At 36.0% G+C, this 22,020-nt stretch overlaps 2 protein-coding genes across 2 annotated transcripts; both read left to right on the forward strand.

The window, feature by feature from the left end:
• Positions 1-537: 537 nt before the first annotated feature.
• On the forward strand, positions 538-2,227 carry LOC122005137 (7-deoxyloganetin glucosyltransferase-like). The gene is made up of 2 exons (XM_042560061.1): positions 538-1,134; positions 1,222-2,227. Exons 1-2 carry the CDS (start codon positions 621-623, stop codon positions 2,151-2,153), a joined length of 1,446 nt encoding a protein of 481 aa, XP_042415995.1. The 5' UTR covers positions 538-620; the 3' UTR covers positions 2,154-2,227.
• A 9,669-nt stretch (positions 2,228-11,896) lies between these two features.
• Positions 11,897-13,616, forward strand: LOC122005136 (7-deoxyloganetin glucosyltransferase-like). The gene is made up of 2 exons (XM_042560060.1): positions 11,897-12,526; positions 12,607-13,616. The coding sequence occupies exons 1-2, from the start codon at positions 12,010-12,012 to the stop codon at positions 13,536-13,538; spliced, it is 1,449 nt and encodes a 482-aa protein (XP_042415994.1). The 5' UTR covers positions 11,897-12,009; the 3' UTR covers positions 13,539-13,616.
• The last annotated feature ends 8,404 nt before the right edge of the window (positions 13,617-22,020 follow it).

Here is a 22,020-nt window from a genome sequence, read left to right on the forward strand (position 1 = left end):
AATTCGTTAAGCCATCACATGGACACGCCTTGCATGTTAGGCAATGAGATGCGATCCCGAACAAAATGGAAGAGAGATTAACAAGTTGGGTTTAAAAAATCCAACCCAGTTTTTAAATTTGTGATGATAGATAAGACAGAGAACAACAAAAATGCTGGAAAAAGCCTCTGCTGTGGATGCCCTGACGTAACTATTATTATGTTTTGAATAATCATCCGTCCAGTCGTCTTACTAACTCTCACTTAATTAGTCAATTAAATAGGATTCCAATCATCTATTATTTATTCTTATGCAAAGGCACATGATAGTTTATTCCAATCCGTCCAATTCACTGCTAATTAAAAATAAATAAATTAGTTAATTATTAATTATTCGATGGTAATTTTTTTTTATTAAAATAGTTATTTAATTAATTTTAAAATAGAGTATTAAATATTCAATAGTTTTTTACCATCAAGATGTCAATCCGAGTAGATAATTAAAATAAGCGGCCTTAAAATTTTTTGGCCATTATCTTTTACCTTCAATTTCAGTACACAGGCACAGCTTTTATAGTGCTCCCAGGACGCAGAGAATACCAGAAGAAGTTTGCATTGCCCGTCCTGTCCGAGGGAATTAAGATGGGGAGCTCAACCAAAACTCATCTTTTGTGCATGGCTCTCCCCTTCCAAGGCCACATCAACTCCATGCTCAACCTGGCCAAAGTTCTCCACTTCAAGGGCTTCTTCATAACCTTCGTCAATACCGAGTACGCCCACCAGCAACTTCTCAAACATGACGGATCACTCTCCGCTCTCGACGGCCTCCCTGACTTCCGCTTCGCCAGCATCTCCGATGGCCTCTCGCACCCCGACGACGGCGACGAATACAGAGAAGACGTTAGAAAAATCATTCTTGCCAGCCAAAAGAACTGCCCTGCTTCTTTCCTCAGGCTTATAACCGCGCTGAACGATCCGAGCTCCGGTGTGCCACCTGTAAGATGCGTGATCTCAGATTCCTTCGTCAGCTTCACCCTCAACGCCACCACCAAATTGGGGATCCCTAATGTCTTCTACTGCACAGTGTCCGTGTGTGGCTTCACGGACTTCTACTACTGCAAGGACTTGATCGAGAGGGGCCTCGTCCCATTGAAAAGTAAGTATAACTTTAAAAAATTGATATTTATATACTAACTTGTCATATATAGAGGGTCAGCTCATGCATCGAATTGGTTAATATTAGGTGAAGACGATCTTACAAATGGGTACCTGGACACTATCATTGATTGGATACCAGGAATGATAACAGTTCGCATGAGAGAATTGACTAGTTTCTTGCGAACCACCGACCGAGACGAAGTATTGCTCAACTTTGTCATTGATGGAGTGCATGCATCTCCCCAAGCCACAGCGATCATCTTCAACACTTTTTCTGAATTAGAATCACCATTGCTCAGCGCATGTTCATCGATGCTACCGCCAGTGTTCGATATTGGCCCTATGTGCCTACTTTCTCACTACATTCCCAATGACTCATCAGCCTCATCGCTCGGTGGCCTGAACATGTGGAGAGAGGACTTGCGCTGCATGGAATGGTTAGACGAAAAGGAGTCAGGGTCCGTGTTGTATGTCAACTTTGGCAGCGTGGCAAACTTGACGAGCAAGCAGGCCGTGGAGTTCGGATGGGGTTTAGCTAACAGTGGATGCACGTTTCTTTGGGTTATTAGACCTGACCTTGTGGTGGGCGACGCGGCGTTGTTGCCACAGGAGTTCTCGGAGATGACCAAGGGAAGGAGCTTCATCACGAGCTGGTGCCCACAACAGAGGGTGTTGGCTCATGCTGCAATTGGAGGTTTCTTGACGCACTGCGGATGGAATTCTACAACGGAAAGCATATGCTCTGGGGTCCCCATGATCTGTTGGCCTTTCTTTGCGGATCAGCAAATTAATTGTAGGTACATATGCTCTGTATGGGGCATTGGAATGGAGATTGATGAAGATGTAACTAGGGAGGAGGTGGAGCGGCTAATCAAGGAGCTGATGGAAGGGCAGAGGGGGAAGGAAATGAAGAGGAAGACAGTGGAGTGGAAAGAAAAAGCAGTTGAGGCAGCCAAACCTGGTGGTGGATCATGGAGAAATTTGGAAAAGTTTATCGAGGAGATAATTATGGAGTGAGATATGATGTTAAATGGAAAATCTTTCTAGTACTAGATTTTCTATATTGAATAAATACGTTACTTTTCTAGCTATTAGCTTTACAGTTCTTAATTATCTCGACAAAGAATAGCAAAAGGCAGCTAGTTCTCACTATTAGCTGTTGGAAAGCACAATTGTTAGATCCCCGTAGAATTTATTATCAGTGCTACAACCTTTGTGTACCCCCTGTGAACTGTGGACGCCGATCCTTTCTAGTTTAGTTCTGAGTCTACTCTTTGGTGATATAAATCACATAAGCATATATAATTGTGAGTTGCAAAACTCTCACACATTATACCTTCAAACAAAGTTGCATTTCGTGACAACGTCTTCCGAACAAACCGAATAAGGATTCATATTTTTATTTTAATAATTAGATAAATAATTTGAGGGAAAAAAACAAGTGAAGCCATGACATTGACGAGACCAAATAATAGCACCCCATGATTTGTTGGCGTGTTTTCTCGGATCAGCAAATCAATTGATAGATACATATGCTCTGTATGGCTCCACCTCTATTCTCTTTCCACCTTCATCCCCATACTTTTGCCACATGTATGGGGCATGAAGGTGGAAAGAGAATAGAGGTGGAGCCGTGGAGGGATCGATGAAGGAGCTGATTGGAGAAGGAAGGAGATGAAAATTGAAAGAGAAAGCAATTGAGAAAAAAATTGATAATTTTAATTAATTTTATTGATAGATAATTGATTCGGTCCTATAGAAATTCCAATCGATCATCAGGTTGGTAAACCTGGTGGAGGATCTTAGAGAAAAATTGAGAGCTGGGAAAAAAAAGTTATTTACCTATAACTGGCATCAATTTTAATTGATCAATTCACGTTAGTTGTGTCTTCTGGGGGTTGATTATGCTAATTGAGCTTATTAATTCAATTGGTTTGGTTAGTTTGAGCAGTTTGGATAGTCAAGGTGAGTCAACTAGAACAAGTTAAGTTGATCAGTTTGAGTATACCTAATGAGTTGATTATCTCACTAAAACTCAAATTGGCCTTGATCATGTCTAAAATCGATGAAGATTGAACAAACAGTGTGTTGGCTTCAAGGGTGATCACAAGAAGACCTTAAAGGAGAAAAACCTGCAAAATTAAGGAGTAGAGGAGGAAGAAGAAGCATTAGTAAGCAGGCCAGGGGATCTCTAACTCAGTCACTCCGACATTCAAGTCAATGAAGTGGATGAAAATGTAGAAGATGGACAGTAGAGGAAAATTAAATCGTGTGAGGCCAAAGTGTACCTGTACCTATGGAGGCGACACCCTTTATAATACTTTTGTAATTCCTGAATTAATGAAATATCATATCAGGATAAGAAAAATGTCCAAACATTATATTTTTATTGTATTGTGCAGTCTCATCATCCATACACTACTCATGTCCCGTATCTCTACAAAGATAATATCCCATGTGCTTCTGATAACTCCATGTGCGATATTAATTATAGAATGAGCTCATGAGTCGAAAGACTCATTTGGCTTTTTGGACTTAGCTCAAATAGTGAGATAATGGATTGGTAAAACGGGGTCCAATCTCTGATCGTGGACTGACGAGTCTGTTTATATTTTTGTCCATCTTATTGGGGGTTAAGGGGCGCTAAGCCTCTAGAGTCGAGAGGATCCGATCGAAAAGTTATGGAAGAATTGTATGGTTGGATTTTGGAGTCAGAGGAAGCATAGCTCTAGGGAAACAGTGGAATCTAACTGGCTGGTGGTCTCTGAGCTAGTAGAGTGAGGTACGGAGGGTGTTGGCCCGTTGGATCAGGGTTGTTCGATCGGATGGTGGTCTCTGAGCTAACAAAGTGAGGCACGAAGGGAGCATGCCAAATATGATTTCGAACATGATCATATTTGGCGTCGTTTGTGGGAAATATGATCTTATTTGAAATTAGTGAAGGCGGTGAGCTGAGGACGTGGCTGTACGGTGGACCAAATTAAAACTCCGCGTTGTTCTGTAACACAGAGAGCGTTAGTGTTGGGCCAAGGAAGGGGTTTTCGGCGTTGGTACACTCAAGTTAGTGATCGATTCGGGAGAAGAAAATAGTGGAAGCAAATTGTAGAAAAGAGCGTGTGTAAATATGAAGTATCGCATACCTCCACCTATAGATGAAAAACTTCTTTTATAGTATCACTGTTGCGTTATGCACGTATCTCAAAGCATTAGCACGTTTTCTAAAGCTTTCTTAAAAAAGGATAGGCCATAAAGTACTTCTTACACCTTTCCGTAAACGAGTGGGTAAATCGCTGTAATTTGACATGCTAGAAGCTTCTAAAGCACGATTTGTCTGCGGGATATTCTCTGTCCTTTATAGCATAAACTTCCAAAAGAGTACGATATGACAAGTATATGGGTCCCGTTGTAGGCTGACTGGCCGCCACTCAGCCTGGAGATTGCCAGCTCGGCCTTACAGATTGTTGTTAACAACTCATTCTTCACTCGACCCTTCATTTTGCAGAGGAGACTCAATATGTCGGATCAGACCTTAAGTCCGATCGGATAAAGTATCATTTTAATTATGTGTGTAATTATTTAAGCGTAATAGTTTGAGAAAGGTATACTTGTTATTTTTTGTACAGAGAAATTCACCCCCTCTTACCAGCTGCATGGGACCTACAATTGGTTTCTTAGCCCAACATCTCCAGAAGGACTAACCGTCGACCGAATCATAAAAGACGATGGTCAGAACAAGTATCCACCCACCTAAGTTTAAGGGAGACTTTGTCCACTAGAAAAAGAAAATAGAGGTATATTTCAAAACTGATTTCAATATCCTTTTACTTTTAAAAAATGGTTTTGCAGAACCTACCAACAGCAACGACAAACTAAAGAGAGAGGAAAACTGGACAAAAATGGAACAAGCTTAATTCGTTGCTAATGGAAAAGTAGAATTCCATCTGCTAAGTGCACTGCCACCACAAGAGGCCAATAGGATCGGAGTCTACAAGTTTGTGAAAGACCTCTAGAAAAAATTCTTGGAGCTTCATGAAGGATCCTCGATAGTCAAGCTCGCAAGAAGAGATCTACTTGAAACCAACTGATAAATCTTTGATTGAAGGAAGGTGAAATAGTTCCTCAACTGCACCCCAAGATAAAGAAGCTAATCACCAAACTCACAAATCTCGGAGAAAAGGTAACCAACCAAAATTCGCTAAGGTATGCTTTTAACGCTTTTCTAAGAATACCAGGATGGTCAACTCTAGTAGATACATATTACATATCTAGAGACTTAGAGGTAAGTAATCTAGAAGAGTTATTTTCTACATTTGAAATTCATAAATGTAAATATGCAGATCTAAAGAAGGAGCTGAAATAGAACATTGCTTTAAAGGTAAAAATGGACTAACCAAATTCTGAAACATCCCTCGACGATGACAAAATGACATTTATGGTAAGGATTTTTTTTTAAAAAAATAGATCTAATAAATTCAACCAAGTGCAGGCCAAACGAAGGAAAAGGAAAGTGAGATACTATCACTGTAATGAAGAAGACACGTCAAAGATAACTACCCAAAACTAAAGAATAAGGACAAGGGTAAAAGATCGACATAGAAAAGGCGTAAAAACCTAAAGGCGATGTGGGACTAAATTTCCTCATCAGAGTCAGAGATTGAAGCCCCACACCGTACTTGCGCTGATGGCAAGTCACCAAGAAGATGACGAAGCATGCTCATCCGAAATGAGCATCGAGAGCATCGATGAAGGCGGAGCAATGTTAGATGGAAGCAGCACTACAGGGGGAACATCAGATAATGAGATTTATAAGGTAAGTTAAGTACGGTCTCTACCTCCTGGCCAGTTATACAAGTTTATTAAAATATTGTCTAAAAATTCTTGTCAATTAGAAAATAATAATAAAAAATTATTAAGGGAAAACAAAGAGCTAAAAGGAACTTTAGCAAAATCTTGTGACTACAAGATTTCGACAAAATGAAAATAAAAAATGAAAAGTTGAAAGAACAAATAGAAAATTTGAAAAATTCTGTATCTTAGAATTTTATTACTTCAAATTTTAGAAATTATCAAGGACTAAATTAGTATTTTAGATATCATAAGGGTCAAATTAGAAATTTGTAATGAAAATATGTTCCTAAAAAATTTCTGATTAATCTAATAGATAGGAACTTAGAGTATCCATATCAGTTTCTCTATCAATATCTCTAAAATTTAAGGTAAATCATTAACTTTATTAAATTTAGAGAATCTCTTTTCACTGCATGGTACACTAGCTACTCTATAATTTACCATATCTTTATTTATTTATTATTATTTCTCTCTCCTCTATATTTTTTTATTATTCATTTAATGTTTAGGGTAGCGTTTTCATTCCCTAAATTTAGGGAGTTACTGTTCATAGAATCTAAATTTAGGGAACTAGTAGGATATCTTATAAAGGGGTTTTTTTAGGTAAAATGTATATTTAGAGTATCTGATGTGGATGCTCTTATATTGGGTTCCAAAATTATGCTTAGATTAAAATCTTTATGCATGTTTTATTTTTAATTTGATTTAATTTTTTTTGCTTAAAATTGTCTAATGGTTTCAAATAAATTATTTCATATAATTTTTTGTTCAAAATTAATTAGATATTAATTTTTCTAAGAAAGAAATATTTCATTACTTATCTATAGAAAAAAATTTAAATATTTTTTTACCATTGTATTATTTTTTATGAATTTTTTTAACAAAAATGATATTTTTTTAATTTAAAATTATTTCACAAAATTATTTTTTTAAAAAAAAAATCCTGTTATAAAATGTCATATTCTCTATCAAATAAAATATTTTCAAAATTGTTTGACCGTAATTAAATTTTCTATGAATTTTTTATCAAAATACTTACTATTTACATTCTCAGAATTTTTTTCATAATTTTTAGAGCTTAGAAATTATTTTTTAATATATACCTTTTTCTAAAGAAAATAATTTTTTTACTTCCAATATTAATTTCATTTGTTTGTGAAAAATTTATCATTGTTTAGGATACGTCAGTTCAAACGTTACAAAAATTTTCATAATTTTTCAACAATTCAAAATAAGTTTAAATTTATTTCTTCCAAAAATGATTTATAAATTATAAAAATTCATATTTTCAAAATTTAAACTTAATAATTTTTCTAAATGTTAGTCATTGTTTTTGTATCCCTTAGAATTTATTTCAAATTTATTTCCATAGAATACCCTTATTTTAAATTTGATTAAAGGGGGAGAATTATAGATTAAGTTTGGAAGAGGTAAATTTTTTTTACATGTTTATTAATTGCAACTTATTTATATGTAATGGTATTGTTTTTTTGTTTTGATTTACCCTAACTTAACTTGTCTTACTCACAAAGCCTGCTCAAGCCTATTTAAGGCCCTAGGCAGAAACAAAAAATTTAGGTTTTTGACATTATTTTTAAAAAAATTTCACCTTTTTCCATTCAGACTTGGGATTGAAAATGGTGATTTAAATTTTTTAACAAATTAAAATATTAATTTAAAATTTTTTTATAAAATTTAATTTTCTCACTTTTAGATGTAAAATTCTTAATTAAATTTTCATATTCAAATTTTAATAACCTAATTTAGAGAAGTATAGACTTTATGGTATTAAATAGATTATTATTATTAGATATAATAATATACCATAAGGAGATAATAAGTTTACAATTTACTTAGCTAAAAATAAGTGTATTCAAAATTATTTGAAAATGAACAAAGATAGAAGTATATCTAATTACTTAAATGAAAGATGAAGCAAAACAACCTTTATAGAAAAAAAACAAAATTCAGAAAATAAGAACAATCAAATAGGATAATAATAGGAAAAAAAATCATGCTTTTATGTTCAACTCATCATCATCAGCGAAGCTCAAAAAAATAAATAAATAAAAATATATGTATAAAATGATAAAATTTAATACAATCCTTAAAAAATAAAAATCACAATGAGACCAAACCAACCATTATTATTTATCAAGAACAAAATGAGAGCCCTTTTAGGCACAGAGCAAAAGAAAAAAAAATCATATTTTTCATCACCTAAACTAAAATAGTTGTAAATGATAGAATGAAGACAAAAGGAAAATCGAATAATTTATGATTATAAATACATCTAAATAAAAATTAAACTAAATTTTTATCAAAGAAATGAAATGGTAAAGGTATCTACTCGTTATTGCTCAAAAATAATAAAATCTTCCATTTCAATCAGACATAATATGGATGAATGCATCAATTTTTTAATTTAATTAAGCAAGGAGCATAATATCATCACCAACTGGATCAACGTGTTAGTGTTAGGTATGATTTCTCTTCTCTAATCTCAATGAGGAAAAGAAGCATAGAGAATGGGAGTTAGAAAAGGGGAAGGGGGGATTAAAAAAAAACAAGCATTTTTATTTTACAGTGCATGGATAAGATAAAAAAAATTAATTCATATTCTTATTGATCAAAGGAAAAAAGCATCACCAACGAAAGAGAAACTTAACTAGGATTGAGAGATATTAAAGAGGAATAAATTAGATCTTATAAAATAACATCCATAATTAAAAATAAATTTAATTTATTAAAAAAAGTATCCCTTTATGACTCTATCCATTGGAACCATAATGAGATCTTTGTGAAATCAACTTGGATTAGAGAGATCATGCAAATTTTGAATCACGTGGACCCTATTATAAAAATATATTTAATATATTAAAAATAATAACCCCAATTTGTAGAGAATAAGATTGTGCAATCTTTTATCACGTGGGCCTATTCTTATTCATTTTCTTTAAAAAACACATAAAATATATTTAATATATTAAAAATAATGGGCCCCAATAAAATTGGGGCCCTAGGCATAAGCCTTAATGGTCTATGCCTAAAGTCGGCCCTGCTTGCTCACATCAAAAAAGGAAAGATTGTAAGCATCCCGTAGTAGTTTTGGTGTGATCAACCAAGTCAAGTTTGGTTCTGTTGTGTTTTGATCCTTGTGTATAAGTGTGCAAAAACTTAGGACCACAAGAAATCGAGTGAAAGACGTAACTAGCAAGAAGGATGACACAGAAAAGAGTCGACAGGCTCGGTGCGTCCGAGGGACGAGGTGCTGTGGAAGAGTATGGTGCCAGATGAGAAGGGAGTGTACAGCGTTTTCGAGGGATGAGAAGCTGGAGCGGAAGATTGCTCGAGGAGAAGGTTGGAAGATAGGTTCGGGTGAGCCCAATTCTAGTTAGCTAAGATCACCCAAGCGATCGAAGAAGGCGCTTGACTAGTCAGCCAAAGTTGACTAATCTAGGCGCCCGGATCACCAGGGTGCCCGAATGGGTGCCTCGACGCTATGGATCAAATTATGGGTCTACGTCAGCAACGATCCAGGTGCCTGGAGAGGGTTCGGGTGCCTAGAGATGGATAAAATCTTATCACTTGGTCGTTGCATAAAGATAGAGTTTTGCTATGCTGGGGGCACCCGGAGTTGGGTGCTCGGAACGTGCCACGTCAGTAAATAGTCAGTTTCGACCAGTGTGCTATAAATAGAGCTCTGGTCTTCTTTATTTTGAACAACATATTTTGTACTTCTAATTTATTTTTACTTTTCATTTTTGAGCTTTACTTTCGTGTATGAGGCTTCTCCGCTTTTGACATTTTGTTTGAGAAGGAAATCTTCATAGTGAGCCTACTTTTCTTGGAGTAGCAATCTTTCTAATTGCAAACCAAGTATATTGTTTGTCTCGTACTCTTCTTACTTATTATCATTTTAATTAAGTGTGTAATTAGTAATGCCCAACAGTTTGAGAAAGATATATTTGTTGTTTTTCTTGTACAAGGTAATTCACCCCCCTCTTACCGGTCGCACGAGACCTATACATTGGGCACTGGTGGGAAGCTGGTCGACAAGACGAGTGCTTGGTGGAAAGCACCCGTCGCCTGGTGGTTCGACTGATGCCTAGCAGGACCCTCCACCCGGGTCCCATGTTTAGCGTGTTGGCTCGTTGCAGATACGATCGGCTCAGTTGCTGCTTGTTGTTATTGTTGCACCATCTTTGTAGCTTGAGAGTTTATCAGCATCTCCAACTCTTTTGAGGTTAATGTTATTGTGGTGAGCCGTCTAGTGTCCCCCATCTTCATGTCTCAGATGCAGGTGAGATTCCCACAAACAGTGCCAAATATGACCCGATCCGAAATTAGTGAAGGCGGTGAGCTAGGGACATGACTCTACAGTTGACCAAATGAAGACTCCACGCTGTTATGCAATACAAAGAGTGTTAGTGCCGAGACAGAGAAGGGGTCTCCGGCATTGGCCCTCTGACGCTCAAGCCAATGATTGATTTGGGAGAAGAAAATAGTGAAAGCAAATTGTAATAAAGAGCGTTTAAATATGAAGCATCGTATACCTCTGCCTATAGATAGAGACCCCTTTTATAGTGACATTGTTGCGTTATACACGTATCTCAAAGCATTAGCACGTTCTCCAAAACTTTTCTAAGAAAGGATATATCATAAAGTACTTCTAACACCTTTTCTTAAATAAGCGTACAAATCTCTGTGATTTTACAGGCTAGTAGCTTCCAAAACACGATTTGCCTACGGGATATTCTCTGTCCTTTATAGCACAAACTTTCAAATGAGTATGACATGATAGGTATATGGGTCTTATTGTAGGCCAACCAGCTGCCACTCGGCCGAGAGATCGCTAGCTCAGCTTTACAGACTGCAGTCAACAACTCGTTCTTCACTTGACCCTTCATTTTACCGAGGAGGCTCAATATGTTTGATCGGTCCTTAGGTTCGATCGGATAGGGCGGTGGGTTGGGTAAATTAGTACTTAGTTTCAAATCTCATTTGCAAGTTACAAATGACAACTGCTCGGGAGGTCGGTCGACCCTTCACGTCTGACCCGCGCTGTGAGGCCCGCTCGGCCAACATAATCTAATCAGCAATTCTAGGTCCGTCCGACCATGTGACTTTGATCGCTTGACTTTGACCTTCATGTCAATTGATCCCCCTACTTTGACTCGCTTTTTGGAGGACATCTTTATCACCATATCAATGGTGATACGACGAATAAGATAGGGCCTTGAAGTGAGGGTCGAAATCAAAAATGTATTAATCGCCCATCAGCTTAACAATCCTTGAACTCAAACACTTAATATTTATTTGACATTTTATATAACCGTTATCAAGAAACCAAAAGAATATACTCCGTATAAATTATACGATGGAGGGTTCATATCCTAATACATAAATGCGTATAAATTATACGATGGAAACTTCATACCCTAATACATAAATGATAAACTTATTTCAGAAAAATTATTAAAATATCAAAACAGTCAATCCGATTATAATAACGTAACAATATTCCTATGGAGAAGAACAAAAACACTGTATAAACATGTCTATCCGGCTAGTGCATAATAGCTTCCACCTTGCATTAACTGGCGTAGTTTGTCATACGCACCAGCTGCATGTCTATCCGGCTAGTACATAACAATAATTTTTTTTGAACTCGAACAGCAAATGGCCCCATCACCATTATCTTAGGTTCAAAAATTAAGATGCTGGGTCCTTATTTTAAAGGATATTAAATTTAAAAAATAACAAAAGGGCATATCTGATATAATATGTAATATCAATAATCATAATTCAATTTTTTTTAATTTTATTTTAATTAAAATTATTATATATAAAATATTATTATATCAAAATCAAACAACCCTAGATGATCATAGAAACAAGAGCCTTGTAATTTTTGGCATTATCTTTTACCTTCACATCAATACACAGGCAGAGCTTTTCTAGTCCCAGTCCCAGATCATACCAGACGAAGGTTGAATCGGCCGTCCTCCTGTCCGAGACAAAGATGGGGCACTCAACCAAAACTCATCTCGTGTGTATGACTCTCCCCTTCCAAGGCCACATCAAGTCCATGTTCAACCTGGCCAAAGTCCTCCACTTCAAGGGCTTCTTCGTAACCTTCGTCAACACCGAGTACGCCCACCAGCATCTTCTCAAGCATGACGGATCAGTCTCCGCTCTCGCCGGCCTCCCTGACTTCCGCTTCGCCTGCATCTCCGACGGCCTCTCGCCCCCCGACGATAGAGACGAATACAGATCAGAAGACGCTACAAATCTCTTTCATGCCAACCAAAAGAACTGCCCTGCTTCTTTCCTCAGGCTTATATCCGCGCTGAACGATCCGAGTTCCGGTGTGCCACCCGTTAGATGCGTGATCTCAGATTCCTTCGCCACCTTCACCCTCAACGCTACCACCAAATTGGGGATCCCTAATGTCTTCTACTGCACAGTGGCCGTGTGTGGCTTCACGGACTACTACTACTGCAAGGACTTGATCGAGAGAGGCCTCGTCCCATTGAAAAGTAAGTATAACTTAAAATTGATATATACTAATTAACTAGTCATAGAGGGTCAGCTCATGCATCTAACTGGTTAATATTAGGCGAAGACGATCTTACAAATGGGTACCTGGACACTATCATTGATTGGATACCAGGAATGGTAACAGTCCGCATGAAAGATTTGACTAGTTTCATTCGAACCACCGACCGAGACGATGCATCGCTCAACTTTTCCATTGATGGAGCGCATGCATCTCACCAGGCCACAGCAATAATCTTCAACACTTTTTCTGAATTAGAATCACCATTGCTCCGCGCATGCTCATCGATGCTACCGCCGGTGTTCGATATTGGCCCTATGTGCCTACTTTCTCACTACATTCCCAATGATTCATCAACCTCATCGCTCGGTGGACTGAACATGTGGAGAGAGGACTTGCGATGCTTGGAATGGTTAGACGAAAAGGAGTCAGGGTCCGTGTTGTATGTCAACTTTGGCAGCGTGGCAAACTTGACGAGCAAGCAGGCCGTGGAGTTCGGATGGGGTTTGGCTAACAGTGGATGCGCGTTTCTTTGGGTTATTAGACCTGACCTTGTGGTGGGCGACGCGGCGTTGTTGCCACAGGAGTTCTCGGAGATGACCAAGGGAAGGAGCTTCATCACGAGCTGGTGCCCACAACAGAGGGTGTTGGCTCATGCTGCAATTGGAGGTTTCTTGACACACTGCGGATGGAATTCTACAACGGAAAGCATATGCTCAGGGGTTCCCATGATCTGTTGGCCTTTCTTTGCGGATCAGCAAATTAATTGTAGGTACATATGCTCTGTATGGGGCATTGGAATGGAGATTGATGAAGATGTAAGTAGGGAGGAGGTGGAAGGGCTGATCAAGGAGCTGATGGAAGGGCAGAAAGGGAAGGAAATGAAGAGGAAGGCAGTGGAGTGGAAAGAAAAAGCAGTTGAGGCAGCCAAACCTGATGGACGATCTTGGAGAAATTTAGAAAAACTTATCGAGGAGATAATTATGGAGTGAAAGAAAAGACTAGGAACAAGAATGATGATGTTAAATGGAAAATTTTCTATATTGAATAAATACTTTACTTTTATATTAGCTTTGCGGTTCTTATCTTAACAAAGAATGGCAAAAAGTTGATTAGTTCTCACTATGAGTTTTGGAAAGCACAAATTGTTAGATCCCCGTAATGTTTGTTATACAACCTTCACTTAGGAAAAAAAAAACTATCATTAATGAAATTAGTAATTATCGTTAGAGACGAAAATATAATTCTACTATTAAAATAATAATTAATAAAAAAATATAGTATTGGTGAAATTTGTAACGACGGAAACATAATATTCCTCTTTAAATAGCGACAGATATATATTTCCATCACTATTTAGAGATTGACTTTAAGGGTCAGTTTATTTGGGAGAGCAGAAAGTAAAATTAAAATAAATTTCTCAGTAGAAAAGTTTCTGTCGTTTACTTCATTAAAATATTCAGATGGAAGAGAAACGCAATCCGTCAACGGATAGTTTTGGAGCTAAAATCGAATGAAAAAAAATAACGTATGTACCATTTTCATTCACAAAACTACACCATATATTAAAAAATGACACATATATCCTTTTAACTCACAAAATTACACTATATACCTAAAAATGACATATGTACCCTTTTTATTTATAAAATTACGTCGTATGTATCCACCTTCCTCTATCAAGATAAACAAGTATGCAAAGGAAGAGATTTCTTCACCCTTTCTCTTCTCTTCCTCTAAGGATAATTTTCCACCATAGATTTTTTTTCCCTTCCTCATCCATGCTTTAGAGTAAACAGAGCATAAATTTTGTTGCTAAAATAGCAACGGAAATATATTTTCATTGCTAGTTTGGGAATTAAAATTAGGGCTAAACCCTGATCTCACATTTCTTCGATCTCGTGTTCCCGATCTCTCCAACATTCTCTCTGATCTCCGACATCCTCTCCTCTCTGATCTCCGATGCCCTCTCCTCCTTGATCTCGGTACGCTCCTCTCCCCTTCCTTCTCCTTGTTAGTATTAGCTCCACGAGCCAATTATGAGATTATTGACAAAGGAACTTTTGTATCATTTAATAAAAGATAAAGTTTATGATTATTATATTTACTTCAGATTAGTGTCAGATGAATAAGTATAATAATGTCCTAGGGTAGTAGATTCTAAACTACAACATATCAATTGATTGAATTGATAGTGGAAGGTTGTAAATATATATAGAATATTACTCTTAAATTATTCCTAGTCAAGTATTAATATACAAGGGCAATATTAATGCATTGAGGCTAGTATGTAGGTCAATTGATAACTTAATCTCACAAGACATGGATATAAAATATCAAGTTGACACATGGATATATATTAGAAAATATGTACTGAATTGACCCACCATGAGAATGTTTCATGGATTGTTATATGAGTGCATAAATATTTTCATAGTGACTATTAATATGAATAGTCCTTAGACCTGAAGTCACTACGATTCCTTACATAAGGAGTTATATACTTTGGTATCGACAAATGTCACCTGTAATAAGGTGGACTATAAAGTCGATCACTGGTATACAATAAGTTATGAAGAGGGATGTGAGTAATGTAGATGGATTTATTCCTTTTATATGATGAAAGTGATATCTATTGGCCCCTTGATTAAGTAGGACTACTAAAATGCATGGTTATACTCAAATAAGTCAATATGAGATATTGAGCTCATTTGGTTAAGTGAGTCTACTTAGAAATCAAGAAACGTAAAGATTGATAAAAGGATAAGACGGTCTATGCCTCATAGATCGATCTACATATCGAGGATAGAAGGACCAAGTTATACAAGATAATAGACATAGAAAGATTAGATCGGATCTCGACATTCTCGTCATTGGATAGCAATGATGTATTGCTAGATGATACTCATAACTTGTGTATCTAAAATATTATTTTAGAGACATTGCCAACGTTACGAGAAGTTATTGGGTCACATACATAGAGAGCATGTTCATCTGGAGATAGGTTTATTTAATTTGACTAAAATACTATGGACCTTAAGATTTGGGTTAATCCAAATAAATCTGAATTAGACTTAAATGAATCCGGATTAGACTCATTGGATTAGGCCCATTGGGTTATTGGATTAATGACTAATCTAATATACTAAAATTCAACCCATTAAGAAGATTAATGGAGATTAATTCTGTTAGAATGTATACTAAAAGCCTAGCTTTTGGTATAAAACATTTATCTAGAAATAAGAATCACATTGGTCAAATGTCTACATTTGTGATAAATGTAGTTGTTCAATTAATTTATATTGTAGATAACATGGTGTGTGGTGTCACACACAGAAGATCATGTTATCAGTACCTTATAAATTATAAACAGTAGCTCATAACTATGATGGAAAGGAACAAACCATTGAAAGGTCGTAGTGTAATTAGGTATTAGTTTATCTTAACTATATAATTACACTAGTACACTAAGAGTGTATTGAGTAGGACCATTAGAGGTCGTTTCTTTTATACTGACTTTATAAAGGAACAAAGACCTCAGTTATTATGGAAGTGTGTTCTCTTAATCCTAATATAATAACAAGCACATATATTTGATATTTATTTCTTTAATTTATCAATGGGTGAGATTTAGTTCGATGAATCAATAAGCCCGATATGTTGGGAAATGATATCACTTATAGTGTGTGTTGTTGATTATAGAAGGAAACTGTGTCATAGTAATCTAGGTTGAGAATGTCCCCAAGAGGAGCTCATAAGGATTGTCATGTTAAACCCTGCAGGTGGACTTAAGTCCGACATGATGATGAAGTTGAGTGGTACTACTCTTGGAGCTAGATATTAATTAAGTAAGTTGTCAGTAACTTACTTAATTAGTGGATATTGTTATCTTAAACACGGGAGACTAACACACTCATGATAAGAAGGACCAAAATGTAATTTGGGATTGGTGCGGTAGTTCAATAATAGTTCTCTAGTGGAATGAATTATTATTGATAAAATTAAGTTGTGTGTTCGGGGCGAGCACGGGATGCTTAATTTTATCGGGAGACCAAAACCAATTCCTCCTCTCGGTCCCTATCGTAGCCTCTAGTATATAGAGATTTATATCCACATTCTTACTCATCCAATGGGGTCGACCAAGCTAGCTTGGAACCCAAGCTAGGGCCGGCCAAGACCAAGTGGATGAGGTGACCGGCCAAAGTTTGGGTCCCAAGCTTAGGTGGTCGGCCACTAGAATATTAAAAAGGATTTTTATTAAAATTATTTCTTATGTGGATATCATGATTTTAAAAGAGAGTTTAAAAATTAAAAATTTCCTTTTATAGCTTTCTACAAAAGATTAAGAGAAGAGATTAATCTCTTTCCTTATTTGTAGTTTAAAAGGATGGTTTTAATTTTTGGTAAAAACTTTCCTAATTTGTAAATCATCTACATGTTTAAAAGAGAGTTTAAAATTTGAAATCTTTCTTTATTTGTTGATTAAAGGAGGATTTTAAATTTTAAGAAAATTTTCCTTTTTAACCATGTTCATGATTTAAAAGAGAGTTTAAAAATTAAATATTCTTTTTTATAAGTTTCTACAAGAGATTTAGAAAAGATTTGATATCTTTCCTTATTTGTAGATTAAAAGAGATTTTAATTTTTAGAGATAACTTTCTTTTTATCCACATGTTTAAAAGAAAGATTTTAATTTATAAAATTTCCTTTTTATTAACCAATCATGAAGGGATGAAAATTATTAGAGAAATTTTTTATAAATTTCTAGAGACAAATTAGGAAGTTTTAATTAATTAAAACTCTCCTTATTTGTAGCTTTAATATGGCCGGCCATATGAATTGATGAGAAGAAAATTATTTTTAATTAAATAAATTTTCTTTTTCAATGGCAAAAGAATTAAGGAAGTTTTTATTAAATTTTCCTTATTTGCCAAGACCAAGGATTATAAAAGAGGGGGTAGAGGAGGCTTTATGGTGAAGAACTCTATTCTATTTTTCTTCTCTTTTCTCCTTGGGTGTGGCCGGCCCTTTCTTTCCTCTCCTCTCCTTTGTGTGGCCGAAACCTTCTCATGGTGGAGATAGCTTTGGTGGCCAGATCTAAGAAGGAGAAGAAGGAGAGAAAAGAAGCCTCTTTTCTAGCATCCCTTGGAGCATGGTGGTGGTGGCCGAACCTCTTCATCCTAGGAGAAGTTTTGATGGCCGAAACTTGTAAGGAAGAAGAAGGTGCTTGGTGGTTCTCATCTCGGAAGATCGTTGCCCACACAACGTCGAGGTTAGAAGAGGAATACGGTAGAAGATCAAGAGGTTTTCTAAAAGGTATAACTAGTAATTTTTCTTTCCGCATCATACTAGTTATTTTTTGAAATAATACTAAATACAAGAGGCATACGATTCTAGTGTTTCGAATTTGTTTTCGATATAGTGTTCTTTTGTTTTTCTTTTCTTTGTGATTTGATTGTTCTTTTCGGTTGACCTAAAGTTATTTTAGGAAATTAAATATTAGCTTTCCTTAAAAGGTTTTGTCTAGTCGGTGGTGGTTGCTCCCATATCCAAGAAGACCATGTGCCTCGCCACGTCAGTACTGGGAACCAATTTTAGAAATTAATATTTAATGAAATTAATAACTTAGGTGATTTGGATCAAACGTGTTAAGTTCCGCAGGAGATCCAAGTCAAAACCTAAAAGAACAAATAGATTAAGTTTTGGATCAAACGTGTTAAGTTCCGCAGGCGATCCAAAATTTAATTTAAAAGAACACATGGTAGCTAAGAAAAGGTTCAGACATTTATACAAAATTTTTGTACAATGGAACCTCTAGGTTTTCCGAGTAGCAACCAACAATTGGTATCAGAGCTAGGGTTTTGCCTCTGTGTATTTGGTATTAGTTTAATTATGCACATGTCATACATAATTTAGGCAGGTTAATAGTAGGATGTGCTAACTTTGTGGATGCAGGACCCAACTATTATGGCTTATAGTTATTATGTGTGTGATTGGACCCTTGGACATGTCAAGGGCATTTTATTGTGTGTGCATGATTGTATTATAAAATACAGCAGGAGCTGTATTTAGTTTTATTAGAATTTTATTTTTGATCTAGTTACATGTACATTCCTTTTATGGAATATAGGATCGATGGATGTAAATTTTATTTTATGTTCGATCTAGTTTACATGTACATTCCTTCGAGGAATATAGGATCAAAATGTAAAATTCTATTTATGTCGCGGATCGAATCTTGCAAAGCGTGGAACCTTCTAAGGACCAGAGGCGCAGCGGAACTAGGAGCAAGATGGATGTGACAGCTAGACCCGGTGCAGTGGCCAAATATGACAGCAGCTTGGGATGACAACACACGGAGGACAACAAGAGACAAAAGCCATAATAGTTGAAAATTAGATTTTCTATTTATTGCTTTTATATTGTGCTGTGTGTGCATGTTAGTTTACATATTTAGTAGGCTAGCATAGTTAAAATTCCTCATTTATAAATAACTAAGTGGGAGAGGGATTTTTAAGTAAATCCCATGGTCTCCATTACTGGTTTGTAAGTGATGCAAACAAGCTTGCGCGTTGGCTCTGAGTGTCTTCCTCCATAACGGATGAGCTTGTTTGTGGATCACTAGAGCAGACTTCCATTTTTGGATGACTATAGGAAGTTAATTAAGAGCGTGTGATCTTCCCCAACGGAAGGGGCATAATCTTATTAATGGACTTAGTGTCAAGTAATGGTATACACTTAGACACATCTAATAGTATCCTCCCCATCGGAGTCACTGCTATTATTTGTGTGACCAAATGATACCAACTATTAATTTTATTTGTCAAAAAGTTAGGTTGACAAGATAATAAAATTAATGGGTTAAAACCCTCCTTTTACAAATGTTGAATTTGTATACGTCCACACTAACGTGGCATGCAAAATTCACGGTGTTTGAGGTGTTGGTGAATTTAAATAATATTGTTTGAGGAATCAATATTTTTTTAAAATTCAAAAGTTTTTAACCAAATATTTGATCAAAGACAGATCAACTATTAATTTTATTCGTCATAAAGTAAAGTTAACGAGATAATAAAATTAATGAATAAAATCTCCTCTTCGATTTTGTATACGTCCACACTATCGTGGCATACAAAATTCATGGGGATTTTTAAGGAGTTGATCTTGACCAAGTATTTTTGTGATTCTTAGGATTTAAAATGTTTGTCAATCCCCTAGTAGTCATACTATAAGAAAGACTTAGTAATCCCAATTGTAATGATTGGAAATAGGACTTGGACATTAAGGTAAACTGGCTTCTTAGAACTAAGAACAATATAGGTGTATTTAATTCATTAGTTGAAACATGTTTAGTGGTGTTATCTACCAAAACCTGGAGTGTAGATACAGATGCCATTAATCATGTCCGCAATTCATTGCAAGGTTCCAGGAAACCCGGCAACTAAATGAAAATTAAAACACTGTCTACATGGGCACTACTGTAAAAATGGTAGCTGTTGCAGTGGGAGATGTTTATCTTTTGATAAGAATAAAACATGGATTTTTGAGTAATTGTCTTTACACACCAAGTTTAGAAAGAACTAGTTTTCAGTTTCTAAACTATTCAAAGAATTTGATATTCTTCCTCTTTTAATAACAAAGTTGTTATTAAGAAAAAGAGGGAAGTTATCTGTTCTGGTACGTTGGTTGGCAATTTATAAATCCAATAACTCTCACGATGCAACAAATGGAAATTAGTAATACATCTTCTAACTTTAAGAGAAAGTAACCTTCGAAAATGAACCAATTATATCTTTGGCTTCTAAGGCTAGGTTATATTAACATGAGTAGAATTCATTGGTAGCTGATGAACTTTTGGGTTCATTAGTAGTGGAAATCTTTCCAACCTACGAGTCTTACTTGGAAGGAAAAATAACCAAGAAGCTTTTAAGTCTAGGGGTATGGAGTCAAAGATATATTGGAATTGGTTCATTCTGATTTGTGTGATCCTATGAGCATCCAGGCAAGAGGTTGTTTCAAATATTTCATCTATTTTATAGACAACTATTTGAGATACGGATATATTTACTTGATGTGCCTCAAGTCTAAGTGCTTTGATTAGTTCAAAGAGTACGAGGCTGATGTGGAGAAATGACAAAGTAAAAGTATCAAGACACTACGGTAAGATCGTAGTGGCAAGTACCTCTTGGGAGAATTTAGGAGTCATTTATCAGAAGTAGGGATTCAATCCAAACTAACTGCACCTGGTACACTCCAACAGAATGGTGTAGGAAAAGGAAGGTATAGGACTCTTATGGAAATAAGTAGATTGATGAGTTATTAAGAATATTATCAAAATCATTTTAAGGATATATTCTGGAAACGGGAGTGAATATAGTACCTTCTAAAGTCAGAACTCTCTACTCATATAGAATTGCTGAATAGGCGTAAGCCTATTTCGAAGCATATTCGGATTCAGGTAGTACAGCACATATGCAGAAGAGAGACAATGATAAGTTGGACAGGAATTCACTTGTTTGTGGGTTATCCTAGTAAAATGAAAGTAGGTTTATAGTCTTAAAAATTAGAAGGTCATTGTTAGTATCAATGACCGATTTTTAGAAAATGACTATGTAATAAACCATGTGTCCATAAGAAAATTTGTTCTTAAGGAAATAATAAAAGGCATGTCTAATCGAGTACCAACTGTACAAGATGAGATACCACAAGGAAACTGCAACACGTATCACAAATGATACACAATTGCAGAAAGTGCCTTGTCGTAGTGGGAGGGTTGTTAGACAACCTAAAAAGATTCATGTTTTGGGAGAGTTTTTGGACTCGATCCCTGGAGGACATGAACATGATCTCCGGACATATGACGAAACACTCCAAGATAAAGATGCAACATCTTGGCAAAGAGTAATGAATAACAGAATTAGAATATATGTATTCTAATAAAATCTGGAAGCTTGTAGAACCACCAAATGGTGTAAAAGCCTTTGGGTGTAAAAAGGTCTATAATAGAAAAAGAGGGATAAAAAGGAAGGTAGTAACTTTCAAAGCAAGACTTGATGAAAAAGGAAACTTTTCCACTGGTAGTCATGCTTAAGTCTATCCGGATTCTTTTATCAATTTGGCAAGTGGATGTCAAGACAGCATTCCTTAATGGAAGTCTTGATGAAAGCATCCATATAAAGCAACCAGAAGGGTTCATTGCAAAGGGCTAAGAGCATCTTGTGTGCAAGCTTAATCAGTCTATGGACTGAGGCAAAGCTTCAAGGTCTTGGAACATCCGATTTATCAAAGTAATCCAGACCTATGGATTTATTGAGTAAACGGATAAGTCTTGTGTATACAAAAGGTGTGATGGAAACGTGGTGGTATTTCTTGTACTATACGAAGATAACATTTTTGGTAGTTGGAAACAATATCAAAATGTTGTCAGAAGTAAGGGTATGGTTGTCCAAATAATTCGATATAAAGGACTTGGGA

Source organism: Zingiber officinale, chromosome 7B (assembly GCF_018446385.1).
Source record: "Zingiber officinale cultivar Zhangliang chromosome 7B, Zo_v1.1, whole genome shotgun sequence".
NCBI classification, from domain to species: domain Eukaryota; kingdom Viridiplantae; phylum Streptophyta; class Magnoliopsida; order Zingiberales; family Zingiberaceae; genus Zingiber; species Zingiber officinale.

Bases quoted from the DNA above. Each gene is read 5' to 3' on its own strand.
- LOC122005137 (XM_042560061.1), top strand. From the start codon at position 621: ATGGGGAGCTCAACCAAAACTCATCTTTTGTGCATGGCTCTCCCCTTC. The intron at 1,135-1,221 runs GTAAGTATAACT...GGTTAATATTAG, and splicing joins GGGCCTCGTCCCATTGAAAA to GTGAAGACGATCTTACAAAT.
- LOC122005136 (XM_042560060.1), top strand. From the start codon at position 12,010: ATGGGGCACTCAACCAAAACTCATCTCGTGTGTATGACTCTCCCCTTC. The intron at 12,527-12,606 runs GTAAGTATAACT...GGTTAATATTAG, and splicing joins AGGCCTCGTCCCATTGAAAA to GCGAAGACGATCTTACAAAT.